At 39.6% G+C, this 15,000-nt stretch overlaps 3 protein-coding genes across 3 annotated transcripts in view; all 3 read right to left on the bottom strand.

Annotated features, from left to right (window-relative positions):
* Positions 1-3,907: 3,907 nt before the first annotated feature.
* Positions 3,908-4,526, bottom strand: LOC148734061 (A disintegrin and metalloproteinase with thrombospondin motifs 9-like). Its single transcript, XM_088751619.1, has one exon. The coding sequence runs from the start codon at positions 4,418-4,420 to the stop codon at positions 3,908-3,910; it is 513 nt and encodes a 170-aa protein (XP_088607745.1). The 5' UTR covers positions 4,421-4,526.
* A 1,628-nt stretch (positions 4,527-6,154) lies between these two features.
* On the bottom strand, positions 6,155-10,757 carry LOC148734060 (A disintegrin and metalloproteinase with thrombospondin motifs 9-like). The gene is made up of 4 exons (XM_088754250.1): positions 10,005-10,757; positions 9,724-9,873; positions 8,370-8,984; positions 6,155-7,852 (listed from the first exon to the last, which is right to left on the bottom strand). The coding sequence occupies exons 1-4, from the start codon at positions 10,309-10,311 to the stop codon at positions 7,848-7,850; spliced, it is 1,077 nt and encodes a 358-aa protein (XP_088610376.1). The 5' UTR covers positions 10,312-10,757; the 3' UTR covers positions 6,155-7,847.
* Positions 10,758-13,048: 2,291 nt separating this feature from the next.
* The window catches only part of LOC148734052 (uncharacterized), a gene marked incomplete at its 5' end in the record, with an annotated part of 58,915 nt that continues 56,963 nt past the window's right edge, over positions 13,049-15,000 (bottom strand). The window contains 2 exons of the mRNA XM_088754245.1: positions 13,049-13,616; positions 14,529-14,677. Coding sequence (XP_088610371.1) covers positions 13,496-13,616; positions 14,529-14,677 — 270 coding nt within the window. The remainder of the gene's footprint in view (positions 13,617-14,528; positions 14,678-15,000) is intronic.

Below are 15,000 nucleotides of genomic sequence, written 5' to 3'. Positions count from 1 at the left end.
TTTATAATCTGTAGTAACCTCGTGAAATAGTACGAATAAAGAGTTCCGTCGTCGTTTCGTTTCCACCAATTTCAACATCCCCCTTTCGTTTCTCCTTTAATCCATTCCGTTGTCCGTCCTCTCTTCCACCAACGCTCTCCAGATTTATCCTCCGTACATTCCTCCAAAAAATCGATTACTAGTAAGCAAGCTGCCACCCTCTTTCGTCGTGATAAATTCATACTTCAACAAGTTTGTTTGTCTCACGCGAAGCAATGTTAGTGTTCATATTTTACGCGGAAATAGCCTGGAACTAGCTGCTCGCGTGACTTTGCTCGCGCGACTGCCGGTGAACTATTTAACAACTATTTACCAAAGTGGAGGTGGTTAGTGGTGGATATTTACCGAGCCGCGAAGCGGCGAGGTAAATATCCACCGCTAACCACCGACACTGAGGTGAATAGTTGTTTTAGTATATACTAAAACAGTGAGATAATATACACCACCGTCGTTAATTTGAGTGATTTCTTCGCTTGTCACGGATGTAAGCCGGGACGCCATTTTTTCCCGAGTTGCTCGGAGGTAAATAGCAAAGGATATTCGGAGTTTGACTAGCCAATCAGAGCGCGCCTTCAACGCTATCCACTGTTTTAGCATATACTCATATCAACTATCACGAACTTTTTTGGCCGTTTGACCATGCGAATGATAGTTGGTGATAGTTGATGATAGTTTGAAGAGAATCAACTATCATCGACTATCATGCGCCGTTTGACCAAGGCTTTAGGAATGGTTTCTAGACGACATCAAGATAGATATCCGATCCCAAATTCCTTTTTTTAATCTTGTTCAACCTCGTTCCCAGGGTCTTATCCCTTGGTTATTTTGTTATATTCAGAGCCGGAAAAGTGATTAAAAATTAGGTAAAAGTTTTTAGAGACAAATTATACTAGATTTAACAGCTGGCTTATGCGTCGGCGTAGGATACAAATTAGAAAACAACGATGAATTCCATAGGTAAAAGGAATGAGAAGAGCACTCCACAAAGAATTCCAGGTGCAAGTAAGTACTAAATTTGTTCCAGTTTACAAAAAAGCAAAATACTTGAGACTTCTTCCCAGCTTTTTCAACCCTTTTAATCTTAAGTTTTGACTCAAACAACACAATTTCATCTGTCCATTGCATTTTCTGCTTCAGTTTCGGATATCAGTTTCCCGTGTAGTCAAAGAAATGCTAGCATGCAAAAATAAAAATAACAGCTGTAACTTTGCCAGGAGTTGAGATTTTATTTTTACCATAAATGAATGAATATATCTGAAATAATGACTTGAGTGACTTCTATTATCATGAAAATCGTTCAACCCTTGACGAAGTGACTTGGTATCGCTGGAAAAGTTATTCCTCCTTGAGGAGGACTGAGATGGCAATGAGACCAGCGGACGTCTGACTTACTTTGCTTTTTGTCTTCAGATAGCCTTCGGTTAACAGCATAGCCGATTATTCACCACTCACTTGCAACATCGACAGAATCTCAATCAAGGCCAAATAAGCCTTTCATGTTTGATATCCCTGATAATGTACGGCCGATTTTCTAAAACTGTTCTAGCATAGTTCCATTGGTTTGCTTTGTTTTTTTCTCGTTTTGCATTCGTTCTTAAACCAGTTTCCGATTGCCACGTAAATGTTCAATTTGAATAATCAAATAAGAGCGATACATCGATGTAATTTACGTAGGAGGCCCAACAAGGGGTTCTTTGGATACTGTATTTTGGATAAGACATTCTCAGGATACACGATACTTCCGGAAAAAGTTAAAGGGATACGGTATATTTAGAATATAGAGATTCAAGAACGTCGAACTGTAGAATTGAAGGGATAAAAACCACAGCAATTAACAGGATAGGGCGTATTTAGGCCACGATTTGAAGAAAACGAAATACTAGATTTTTATCGGTTGCTGTCGAGTCACCAGAAAAGACTTAAAACCCTGCAAAGTTCCTTCATTTTCCTACTATTTTAGGCTTTATGTATGAACTTACTTTTGAACTTACTGACTATAGTCGAAACTTCCTATCATTCTTTTCAGTCACAATTTGTAAACATAAAAACAAAAGATTGTGTACGGACAAGCCGGAGCTCTCGATCAAAACTGCACAGCTGGGTTTTTATTTTGACTTTTGCCGGCTTTATTCATCAGTCTTTTCTCCTAACTATGAAAGAAAAATAGTTCATTTAATGGGCATTAGGTAAGGGTCTCAATAGGGGTATCACCTTGATGGTTGACGGTTAAAAGTAAACCCTTTTGACGGTTGACGGTAATTAGATTTTAGGTCATTTGACGAGTGACGGTGAAATGTTTGGAATGTCGTTTGTAAAACGAACTAAACACGCGAAATTTGGCTGTAATTTTTCATAATGACTTGTCTGTAAAGATCCGTTTAGTTATAACACCTTTTATTCACAAATGGCTAACGTTTTACGACTCCGGAAGTGTTTCCTCACCGGAAGTCATTTCGTCGTCGCCAACCAGGTTTACTCGCGATCGACTAGAAGTTAAAGAACTTACATATATGTATTTTTGTAATATATCAAAACTTTAATTTATAAACAACAGAGCTTGACCACAATTAAGGAAATTGCTTAGTTTTCAATTAAAGATATCTGAGATATTTGACGGCTAATACTGGCTTGCTTATTTCACGATTAACGTTAAAAAAAATTGCGTTTTCAGGACGGTTGACGGTTAATATTCTTGGCCATTTGACAATTGACAGTTAACCCCACTGAGGCCCACTTAGATTACCTTTTCAGAAATCTTACGATTATTGCGTGTTATTCACTTGTCTTTACATAACTTGGTGGTAAAAATATAAGACCTAGTTCTGGGTTATGAGCGTCGGACTGTAGATGATAATAATCCTTATCGATGGACTGACCTCCTTCAACTCTTGAACATGATGGTTGAACTGCATTTGTCTTGTGAGGATCGATTAGCCCTTCCGACCCTGATGAAATGCAGTTACTAATTCTGTCAGTACCGCCGTGCCAGTATCGTATTCCTAAAGGCGTCAGTGTTCATCCACAGCAAGTGAGGAGTCTAAACTGGACAGTAATAAATCATATCATGACATTCACTTATATCTCTATTATTTTTTATTTGTATTTATTTTTATATTTATAAACTTCGCCAGATTTAGCAGGAGAGATCTCACAGAACTAATGTTCCAGTAACGAGGCTCCTAAACAACCCATCCATCCCATCCCAGGGGAGGACATCCATCACACAGTAATCTCATGCGGGGGAAATTAACGTCTCCTACCCCAACCCTGCAGGAGACGGGACCTCTATTTATTCGTCCCTATCTGAGAAGACTAGAATATCTAACCATTTCTTGATGTTATAGAAAGGTAGGAAATTCTTCTCAATTATTTTAAGACCCTGAGTGTTGGTCCGGCCGAGGCTCGAACCCTCGACCTTCCGCACAACAGTCCAGCGGCAGGGTAATGGGCTCCTGCCAGAGCTCTATCCATTGAGCTAACCGGGAGACGGTCAGCAAATTACAATTTTAGCTATTCACACCCACTGACATATGAGAATTGGATTCCTTACAAAGAATTGCAGGCAAAAAAACTAAAAAGAAGGTGGCCATGCAGTCATAATTTTGTTTTAACTAGGCTAAGGCGTGCACGTAGACAGACAAATAGACAAACTAAGAGGGAGGCAGTGCTGACGTCACTATTGGTCAGGTCAGGACAGCAAGAGATCCCAAAAAATCAGTGACACACTCGGCGCCACTTTTTTGTTCTTTCCAAATTTTAACGTGATCTTTTATCTATTACTGAACAAACGCACGAAATCTATTTAGTAATTTCACGGTCAGTGGTGTCAAGAAAGCCTTAAAAGGGGCAAATAAGACGATTATGAGTTTTACCTACCAGCAGGAATGGAGCACAAAGCCTCCAGTATCATAAATCCCCCAGATGGCTCACATGAACCACACCAACCTCCACACTTGGCAGACACCACTGCACCATCAGAAGACTTCTGGTAGTCCTGCATTGTCAAACTACTCGGGTATCCCGATGCTTTCCAGTTCACATCGTCCCCATCACGAAGTCTCGTCCCGCTCAAGTCAACCTTGAACTGACCTTTGCGGCAGTCACCAGAATTAAACGAATAGCAATCGCCAGCTTTGCCATATGGGATGTCTTTACCCTCCTGAGTCTGCGCGAAGGTGAAGACACTGCTCAAAATTTTCATGGTTGAGAGTTCAAGGCGCACTTTGTTGAAGTAAGTAGTGCCTCGATCTCGGTACAATGTGGATTGCACAGCGCCACTGCAGTCGCCCCCATTTTGGAGCCTGTGGGCATACACATTAGCAAAGTTGTTCTCCGTACCCGACTCCAAGGTGATGAACTCTTGCAGCGTGTTAGATGACATATTATGGCAGTAGATTCTTGTTGGGTCTTTACAACTATCGCTTACATGAAGCAGGTAATGGCCGTCAGAAGAGTACCCGAATGCTTTCACTTCTGCGCAGCTGCGAAACTCTGTTTAGAATTGAAATTCAATTCAATTTAAAATCGTTTAGGTTGCTACTGCGATCTTCAAACCAACCAAAACGAAAAACAGCTGTAAGAAAATCGTTTCCTGCATTAGCTGTAACAGGGGCCTTGTTACAGCCAATGTGAATGTTTTCATTGTGAAACAAACGAACTAATTAGAGCCACTACACTTTGCCACTCGCTCGAAACTGAGGCACCATTCACAAAAAATGCGATCTCGTTTGAAAACGCATTGTTTTTGATAAGTTTTAGCCTATCTTACATACTAAAATGCCCAAGCCACTGATGAAAAGGAAGACTTTCGCGAACGTGTAAAAGTTGTAGCCGTTTTAAAGACAAATCGTTTTTAAAAGGCTCGGTTTCTAATGTGGATAAGTGAAAACAGAATATTTTGAAAATGGTTTTCCAAAACGTCCCCCATCGTCATAGACAACAGTCTTTTTTGAACTAATGTTATGCGCAAGGTGAGACATCACAAACATTTATTTAAGTTACGATGCACAAAGGCCACGAGAGTGCTCAATTAACGAAAGCTCAAATTCTCCATGGACAAAATTTCCCTTAAAAACTCTCGAACCAAACAAATCAATTTGATTCTTTCATTTGGCCAGACGAGCGCATGAGCTGTGAAAACTTGTGACGTCAGTTTTCGTCTCGGTCCCGTGGAATCCCGTAAAAACCCGAGATAACAAAAGCTGAGGGGATACTTGGGCGTAATCATAACATCGTTGATTTTTTAATATCGAAACATCTGGTCAATTTTGCGCGTATCATGGCAGAAAACCAGTATATCGGCACGAAAAAGAGCTCTGTTGAAATAAACATTTATGCAAAGGATTGCCTCCTGCAGGCGGTAGTTTGTGTTTCAGCCCGGCAAATATTAATATTCGGTCGCCATATTGGACGGGTGGAAGGTTTGGGACGAGTGACATGACACAGCAAGGGGAGGTGGGGGGGAGGGGAGAAAAATCTGACTGGAATTAGCTTACAGTGTACCCGTTTGAGAGCCAAATAAAATACTAATTAGACAAAAGGATACAAATCAGAAAACATCGATCAATTACATGGGTAAAAGGAATGAGAAGATAACTCCACAAAGAATTCCGGGTGCAAGTGAGTACTAAATTTGTTCCAGTTTTAACAAAAACAAAATACTTGAGACTTCTTACCAACACTTTTAATCTCAAGTTTTGACACGAACAACACAATTTCATCTGTCCATTGCATTTTCTGCTTCAGTTTCGGATATCAGTTTCCCGTATAGCCAAAGAAATGCTAGCATACGCCTTCTTCGTCGTTTTGCACGGCCCCTACTGCACAAAACAACACAAACGTAATGCAAATTACAAGAATAGCCCAGGGATTGCGGAACATCGCGGACATCTGCGAAGAAGTACTTTTCAATCGTCGATTTACATATATTTTCTCGCTCCAACACGTACGAATTTGGGGCCAAAATGTTTATCAGATCCCAGGCTTTCCAGATCAACCCCGTACATACGCGACATACGCATGTTTTAAATGACTAGGCCGCTTGAAGTGATGAGTTTGTTTTGGCCGAGCGGTCAATGCCAGTCACGACTTCTTTCAAGTTCGACGACTTCGAAGCCCGATTTACATGGTTTATTTTTCACTTTTCCAAAGTATTTTGCGACTTCTAGATAGAGTAATAAATATATATCGTAAATCTAACCGTACATTTAGATAAAGTTATCGTTAACTTTGTCTAGTTCTGCTTTTCGCCAAAACATTAACAATTTCCGATATCATTTTGTGTCACTATTGGGGGCCTGGAAACGAAAAACAAATTAGAGGCAAATGTCATGTAATTTTTTGGCATGAATAAGCATAACAGCTGTAACTTTGCCAGGAGTTGAAATTTTATTTTTGTCACAAATGAATTTAAAATCTGAAATAATGACTTGAATGACTTCTATTATCATGGAAAGCACTCAGCCCTTAACGAGGTGACTTGGTATCGCTGGAAAAGTTATTCCTCCTTGAAGAGGACCGAGATGAAAGTGAGACCAGCAGACTCCTGACTTAATTAATTCCGCCTTCTTATCTTCAGATAGCCTTCAGTTAACAGCATAGCTATTATTCACTTCTGACTTACAATAACGACGGAATCTCAATCAAGGCCAAATAAGCCTTTCATGTTTGATATCCCTGATAAAGTACGGCGGATTTTCTAAAAAATCGTTCTAGCATAGTTTTTTCAGTTTGTTTTGTTTTCTCTCGTTTTGCATTCGTTCTTAAACCAGTCTCTGATTGCTATGTAAATGTTTAATTTAAATAATCAAATAAAAGAGATGTAATATACAAATGAGGTCCCATTAGTGGTTCTCTGGATACTGTATGTTTGTATAAGAAATTACCGGGATACAGGATACCTAAGGAAAAAATTAACGGGATGTGGTACATTTAAAATATAGAGATTCAGAAGTGTCGAACTGGAATTGAGGGGATAAAAAAAAACCACAGGATACGGTATATTTAGGCAAAAAATTAAAGGACACGAGAGACTCGCCCCTCTCCAGTGCGGCCATACATTTCAGCGATTCCTGTCGAGTCCGAGCAAGTTTTCATTCTGTGAAATTTTGGTCACCAGGGTCGAGTTGTTCAAAGGTGGGTTAAGATAACCCAGGGTTAGTGTGAAATTTGATTTCAGATCCGAAAGCTTTAAAAGAAAATTAAGTTTATTTCCACTTGTTTACAATATTTGATGATTGAATGAGCTAAAAAGAATTGGGAAAATTATCCCAAAACAGCTTTTGAACAAAGAATATAGAAACCTGGATTAAAATTTAACTTTGGATTAGCGCTAATCGGTCTTCGAACAACTGAGCCCAGAAATGAAAGAAAACTGTCATTTTCCTACTATTTTAGGTTTTGTATGTGAACTTACATTTTGAACTTACTGACCGGTGGAAACTTTCCATCATTACTTAGGGTTAAACGACATAAAAAACAAAAGATTGTGTACGGACAGGGAGCTCCCAATGAAAACTGCACAGCTGTGTTTTTATATTTGACTTTTGCCGGCCTTCTTCATCAGTCCTTTTCTCCTAATTATGGACCACTATAACGGAAAACAAATTCATTCAATCGGCATTAGATTACCATTGAATTGTTTTAGAAATTATGCGATCATTGCGTGTTATTCACTTGTGTTTACATAACTTAGTGGTAGAAATATAAGACCAAGTCCTAGATTATCAGTGTCAGACTGTAGATGATAATGATCCTAATCGAGCGAATGACCTGCAGTTGTCTTGTAAGGATCATCGAGATGGCTCTTCCTACCCTGATGAAATAAAATTAAAAATTCTGTCAGTACCGGGCCAGTATCGCACCCCTAAAGGCGTCAGTCATTCATAGTCAGTGAGGAGCCTAAACTATACAATGATAAGTCATAATTATTATGACATTCACTTGTACATGATCTCAGCAAATTATAATTTTAGGCATTCACACCGCCCACTGACATCAGATTTAAGGTTTGGATTCCTGACACAGAACTACAGGCAAAAGAAAACATAAAAAGAGAGCTTTAATTTCATGCAATCATAATTTGGTTTGTTAGGCATGCAGGTAGAAAGACAGACATACAGACGAACTGAGAGGCAGGCAGAGATGACGTCACTATTGCCGTGGGTCAGGACAATAAGAGATCACAAAAAATCAGTGACACACTCGGCGCCACTTCCACTTTTCTTCTCACCAATTGTTGACGTCATTTGTTATCTATTACTGAATAAACACACGACATCAAAGTTGTGTCAAGAAAGCTGAAAAAGGAAAAATTTATTCCTGATACCTACCAGCAGGAATAGAACACAAAGGTTCCAATATGATAAATCCCTGAGATGGAGAACATGAACCACACCAACCTCCACACTTGGCAGACACCACTGCACCATCAGGCGACTTCTGGTAGTCCTGCATCGTCAAATTATTCGGCCATCCCCAAAATTTCCAGTTCACATCGTCCCGAACACGAAGTCTCGTCCCCCTCAAGTCAACCTTGAACTGACCTTTCCGGCAGTTACCAGAATTCTTCGAATAACAATCCCCAGCTTTGCCATATGGGATGTCTTTACCTCCCTGAGTCTGCGCGAAGGTGAAAACATTGCTCAAAATTTTCATGGTTGTGAAATCAAGGCGCACTTTGTTGAAGTAAGTGGTGCCTCGATCTGAGTACAATGTGGATCGCACTGCACCACTGCAGTCGTCCCAATTTCTGAGCCGCTGGGCATACACAATAGCAAAGTTGTTCTCCGTACCCGACTCCAAGGTGATGAACTCTTGCGGCGTGTTAGATGACATATTATGGCAGTAGATTCTCGTTGGGTCTTTGCAACTGTCGCTTAGATGAAGCAGGTAATGGCCGTCAGAAGAGTACCCGAATGCTTTCACTTCTGCGCAGCTGCGAAACTCTGTTTAGAATTGAAATTGAATTAAATTCAAAATCGTTTAGGTTGCTACTGCAATCCTCTAACAAACCCAAACAAAAACAGCTGAAAAAAAAACTTGTTACAGTTAATGCAGATGTTTTTATTTTGAAACAAATGAACTAATTAGAGCGGCTGCACTTTGCCGCCCGGTCAAACTGAGGCACTATCCACACAAATGCGATTTCGTTTGAAAACGCATTGTTTTTGACACGTTTTTGCCCATCGTACATACTAAAATGCCAAAGCCGCTGATGAAAACGGAGACTTTCGCGAACGGTGTAAAAATTGGAGCGTTTTGAAGACCTTAACGAAACAAAAGATTTAATGAGCGCAACTCAGAAAGTTTGTTTTGAAAATTTGTAACGACATTTCTCAGCCTTACTATGAAAAAAAAAAAAAAAAAAACAGTGTGAAATCACCATGTTCTGCGTGCATACTATTGGAAAGGAAATTTTGACAGAAATTCATCCACATCACAATTTTTTCTATTTTAACAGAACGTTTTTTAAAGCTGTCGTGACATCTTAAATTTCCAATTTTAACTCCTATTACAAGAAATGAATATGCAAAACTTAACTTTTAACTTAGACACTTTAAGTGGGTGTGTTTTGCGACAAACAAGCCCCAGTGAAAAAACTACGAAACCTCATAAAATGAACATACAGATAATAAAAATGTATATTTGAAATTTAAGAGTAACGAATCAACTGTGAAATTAGACCTTCAATTTCCATGTCGCAGTAAACCAAAGCTGTCTTTCCAGATGCACTTAAATCCAACCAGTATTTCTTGCTGATGACGTCTTTACCTTCGCTCGCTTTTATTTCTCGGCACGACTCTGCAGGCAGTTCTGGAATGGATCCCAGAGGAGCTGTTACATAAAGTAGATAAAAGAAGCACAAGAATTAGCCGTTTATTCTCTTGCTAAACAGAACCTCGATTGCACACAATTCAGACTCGGCCACCGGGGATAGCTATGGTTGTAAAGTATCTAATGCATACCTCTGCCAAAAAAACGTACGTGATAAAACCGAGAAGGGTCTGAGTGGAAGTTCTTAGGTCTTGCCTCTCTGGTTCGGTTATTCAGTTCACAAGACTTTTCCCCGATTACGTAATTGTAACTCTGGCACCTGATTTCTCTTTCACAGCTGATGTCACACTCGTGGATGGCAGTTACTGAGATCTTCTTGAAGACAAATCCGTGTAGAGCCATTCCGCTCATGCTTCTTTCTCGTCTGCACTGTTTATCAGCGGATACGATGGCCATCAAGAGGCGAACGTTGAAGAACAAAGACACTTTCCTCCACATTAAATGACCACGATGAGACAAAAAAATGAGTGAGTTTGTTCTGTCTCCTGTTGTGGAGGGTAGATCGAGTCGATCTGTATTCAGAATTGTTCTAACTACTTTTCAAAGCAGTGAAACTATTCTCAGCAATATTTATCAGTAGATCACAAAAGTGTTCCTCATTTCAGTTTGTTATGAAGATTTTGTTTTTTATTTTTTGCGGGGTTCGCAATTTTCCTGATTAATTGTGAAACTTAATCGATTCATGCTGTCCCGTCATAGAGGTTCTTAACATGTTGTTGCTATGGTTACAAAACAAAAGAGTTAAAGCCGCGAAGTGAAACTTCTTCGTCTGTTTTGTCTTTTAGCCGTTAAAATAACTGTAGTTATCAGCCTGGAGGTTAGTTAAATAATTTGAATATATCAACAAAGTTGAAATGGTAAATTGGACACCGTTAAGATCATAAAAGCTGACGTTACGAGCGTTAGCCCTTCGTCGTTCGCTCCGACGAAGGGCTAACGCTCGTAACGTCAGCTTTTATGATCTTAACGGTGTCCAATTTACCATTTCAACTTTGTTGATATATTCAACTTATTTCGTTACCCCCACGGACGCAGCCCCAAACAATTTCTTTAGAAACTATCAGCCTTTATTCATGGAGGTTAGTTAACTCAGTATGTCTGCTAGAGGAACAAAAGGTCCATGAAGAAGAAAACATTGACCAAAATAAAAAAAATGTCCAGAACTGCATATTTACATGCGTGTTCAGAAAAAATTAATTCTCTTAATGTTTTTCTAACCCTTAATATAATATAATTGTCATTTGTTATTCATTTGAGGAGTAATTGGATTCTGTTAGAAATGGCTCTAGGCGACATCACGATAGATATCCGATCCCAATCTTTTTTTTAATTTCGCCACCGTGTAGAGCCGGAAAAGTGAGTTAAAAATTAGGTAAAAGTCTTGAGAGAAAACTATACTAGATATACTATCTATTAAGACATGAACCTACCTCTGGATATTTCCGAAGAAATCGAAGATGCGAAGATCACCGCGGAAAAAACGAAGATCTCAAGATTGAAGCGAAGACCTGAAAATTGACTAAAATTTGCGTAATGAAATTGAACACTTAGATATAAAACTGTCAAAACTCGTAAACACTATAGAAAATATCTGTTATTTCTGAATTTTGGCAATTGAAAAACATTTCACTGCGATTGTGAACGGTGTCAACAGTCATAGAACACTGAACTTCGAACATAGTCACCTCGAAGAATTGACGAAAGAGATGGCCTCCGGTATCGGGGCCCTAAAGCGAATTAGGCACCTGATCCCAGCATCAACCTTACATCTCATTTACCAAGCTTTATTAAAACCTTACTTTGATTACTGTGACATTGTTTGGGGTAGCTGTGTGGGAAAACGCTACGAGACAAACTCCAGAAATTGCAGAATAGAGCAGCCCGTGTGCTGACATTCTCTCAGTGACAATGATGCTGATGCAACTGAGCTACTCGAGTTTTTAGGGTGGAAAAATCTTGCACGCCAGCAGGAAATCAGTAAAGCCACCATGATGTTTAGATGTCTGCACGGGCTAGCTTCAGAGTATCTGTATTCAAAGTTTACGTGGTGTGACTCTGCTTATGACCTCAGGGACTCTGAAAATAAGCTTAATGTTCCATTACCGCGCACTATTAACTATCGTGAAGTTTTTCTTACTGTTAACTGTCACTATTATTTATCCGAGAAGTAATTAGATTGTGTCAGGATTGGTTTTTAGATGACATCACGATAGATATCCGATCCCAAATTTCTTTTTTTAATCTTGTTCAACCTCGTTCCCAGGGTGTTTTCCGGAAAAGTGATTAAAAATTAGGTAAAAGTCTTTCGAGAAAAACTCTACTAGATTTAACAATTGATTCATGCGTCAAACTCGATCTGCTCACTACGGTGACCAGATATTGCCATGATGTGGCGATTTTAGACACCGGCGTTTGATCACAAGGTGATCGCAGTGGCGCTGACGCTGAGGTTGGTGTAGACTTTCGGCAGTTTTGCTGCCTTGCTGATGCTTTTCATCATGTTGTCGAGCTTGTTGACTCCGATCGGTCATGCATCGTACCAAGCTTCATCGTAATTCCACTGCTTCTTCGGATATTGAAAAAATGCTTCGCTTTTGGGATTCAACTTCGCTATGTAAAAACTTCAACCGAGCCGGTGGCTGAAAACTGAATATATTGTTCTTGCTCTTTGTCTCAGGGTTTTAAAAGCGATTTCACAGCTGAAGAATGGGAAAATACTTCGGTAATTCAGCAGCTCAAATTGGAATAGCACCACCGGTTGGCGTACAAACTAACTTCAGTTACTGTTTAATGATCGCTGATAAGTTTGATGGGGGTCAGCTTCACATGAAGGTTTCTGGTTTGAACACATGTTAACAACAAGAATTTAAATTATCTTGTAAACACCTACTGGAATAAACCACTGATTCTCTTCTGTTTTAAAATGAATTTCTTCCCACTGCGATTTTTCCATCTTTCACTTGCCTACATTAATCATTCATAGTTTTGTTAACAAGTTCGACTTTCTAGGGATTTTTTAATCTTTAGCCGCCCGATTATTCTTCGTCGTTCGCTTTGAAGTTTTACAAAGTAACTTGTACAAATAAGGTTAAAATCAAAAGAGTACAAGGCAAAAACTACGGGCTGATATCAACCAACACTGAATAGCTCAACAGAAGAAGGACTAAGACAGGTGTGAGCCGCTTTTGTTTATCGCTGTCTTGTTTTGTAACCATAGCCACACAACATTTGCAGCACTCCTATAAAGGATGCTATAACTTAAAACTTTTACAGTTAATAGACCCAACTGAGGGGGTGACTAGTTCGTCATTCGCAAGGTAAGAAATATCTTAATGTGCACAGCACGCTAGGTGTTTCTTTGACCAGGTTGACAAGCTTCAAAAACGTTCTTCACGGAGAGTTTTTGGAGCACGACTATTTCTTTTAACCAGGTTTTTATCTTACTTCACTATTATCCTGAACATACTACATGTATATTCGTGATTGCAGCGTGATAGAGTCCGATTAATGTAAGACGGTGTTTTGGAATGTTACCAATAGTAAGACAGACTTTCACCAAAAAATTAAAAGCAAAGCACCGTTTCAAACATCAGCCCTTGGTGTTAAGTCACATCACAAAAAATTAAGGAGAGTATTTTTTGTTGCTTGTTTGTTTTTTATTGATGTTTTGCAGAAAAGTGATGAAATGTCGTGGACGGTGTGTTGGTTCTCCCTCGTCGTCATCTTGACGGGCATCGTCTCTGCTGATAAACAATGCAGACAAGAAAGGAGCGTAAGTGGAATGGCTCTGCAGGGATTTGTCTTCAAGAAGTGCTCAGTAACTACCATCCACGTGTGTAAAATCAATTATAACATAACCAAAGTAAAGCGCACGCTCTGATTGGTCAATTTAGCGTCCCCCATTTGCCCATGGGTGTACGCTGCTGACGTGAGCAAATGCAAAGACTATTTTCCCGCGCGCGGTTTTTTTTCTGGTCACGTAAGATTTGTTAAATAAAAGGGAACTCTTTAGCTACAATGTGTTAATGTTATGTTATAAAACAAATGGTAAATACCACAGCGTACACTATAGAGTTATGGATGCACTTGGGAGATTTGCTAAGCACTCAAGAAGCTAGAGTCGCTCTCGGCTATCGCCTCGAGCGACTCTTACGCTTCTTTCGTGCTTAGCAACCTCCCGCGTGCATCCATAACTCAATAGTGTACGCTGTGGTATTTACCATTTGTTACCTGTGAAAGAGAAATCAGGTGCCAAAGTTACAATTACGTAATCGGGGAGAAGTCTTGTGAACTGAATAACCGGACTATGGAGGCAAGACCCGGGGAGAACTTCAACTCAGACCCTGCTCGTTCTTATCACGGACGTTTTTTTTAGCAGAGGTATGCATTAGATACTTCAACCGCGGCCATAGCTATCCCCGGTACGATGGAGTCAAATTGTGTGCCGTCGAAGTTCTCTTTAATTTAGCGAGAGAATCAACGGTTAATAGGCCAATTTGGATGTTTCTCATGTTCAAACTTGGCTCCGAGGCTTGGGGGAATAAAACAAAAGAAATCACATTGAGGTTGAGGGATGAAAAACTAATGTTTTTCTTAAATTCCCCCCAAGCCACGGAGCTATGTTAGGATTTCAATATATCTAAAACTTTATCTACTTTACATTACAGCTCCTCTGGGATCCATTCCTGAGCTGCCAGCGGGGTCGTGTCGGGAAATAAAAGAGAGTGAAGGCAAAGACGCCGTCAGCAAGAACTACTGGTTGGATCTTAGTGGATCTGGGAAGGCTGCATTGGTTTATCGCGACCTGGAAAAGAAAGGTTTTTGTCCAAACACTTGATTTACTTTTTCATCATATCTTCATTTTCTTCTGTCTTTCTATTCTTAAAAAAAATTCCTATCTGTTTGTAGCTACTAACGCATGTTACATTACTTTAAACACAGCTTAACACTAGTCTTTTTTTTTCTTCTAGATATCGATGAATGTTCCACTGATACTCACGACTGTGACGTAAATGTTGGCTCTTACTGCACCAATGCTATCAGCTCTTTTACCTGCACGAGTAAGCAGAGATGTTTAGATGTCTTATTATCATTATGTGTAAGATCCGGCTATCAAAGTTCACAAAG

The sequence above is a fragment of the Stylophora pistillata genome, chromosome 3, assembly GCF_964205215.1.
Source record: "Stylophora pistillata chromosome 3, jaStyPist1.2, whole genome shotgun sequence".
In the NCBI taxonomy this organism is placed as follows: Eukaryota; Metazoa; Cnidaria; class Anthozoa; order Scleractinia; family Pocilloporidae; genus Stylophora; species Stylophora pistillata.
The sequence above is the reverse complement of the archived record's forward strand: the minus strand, read 5'-3'. Positions and strand labels throughout refer to the sequence as shown.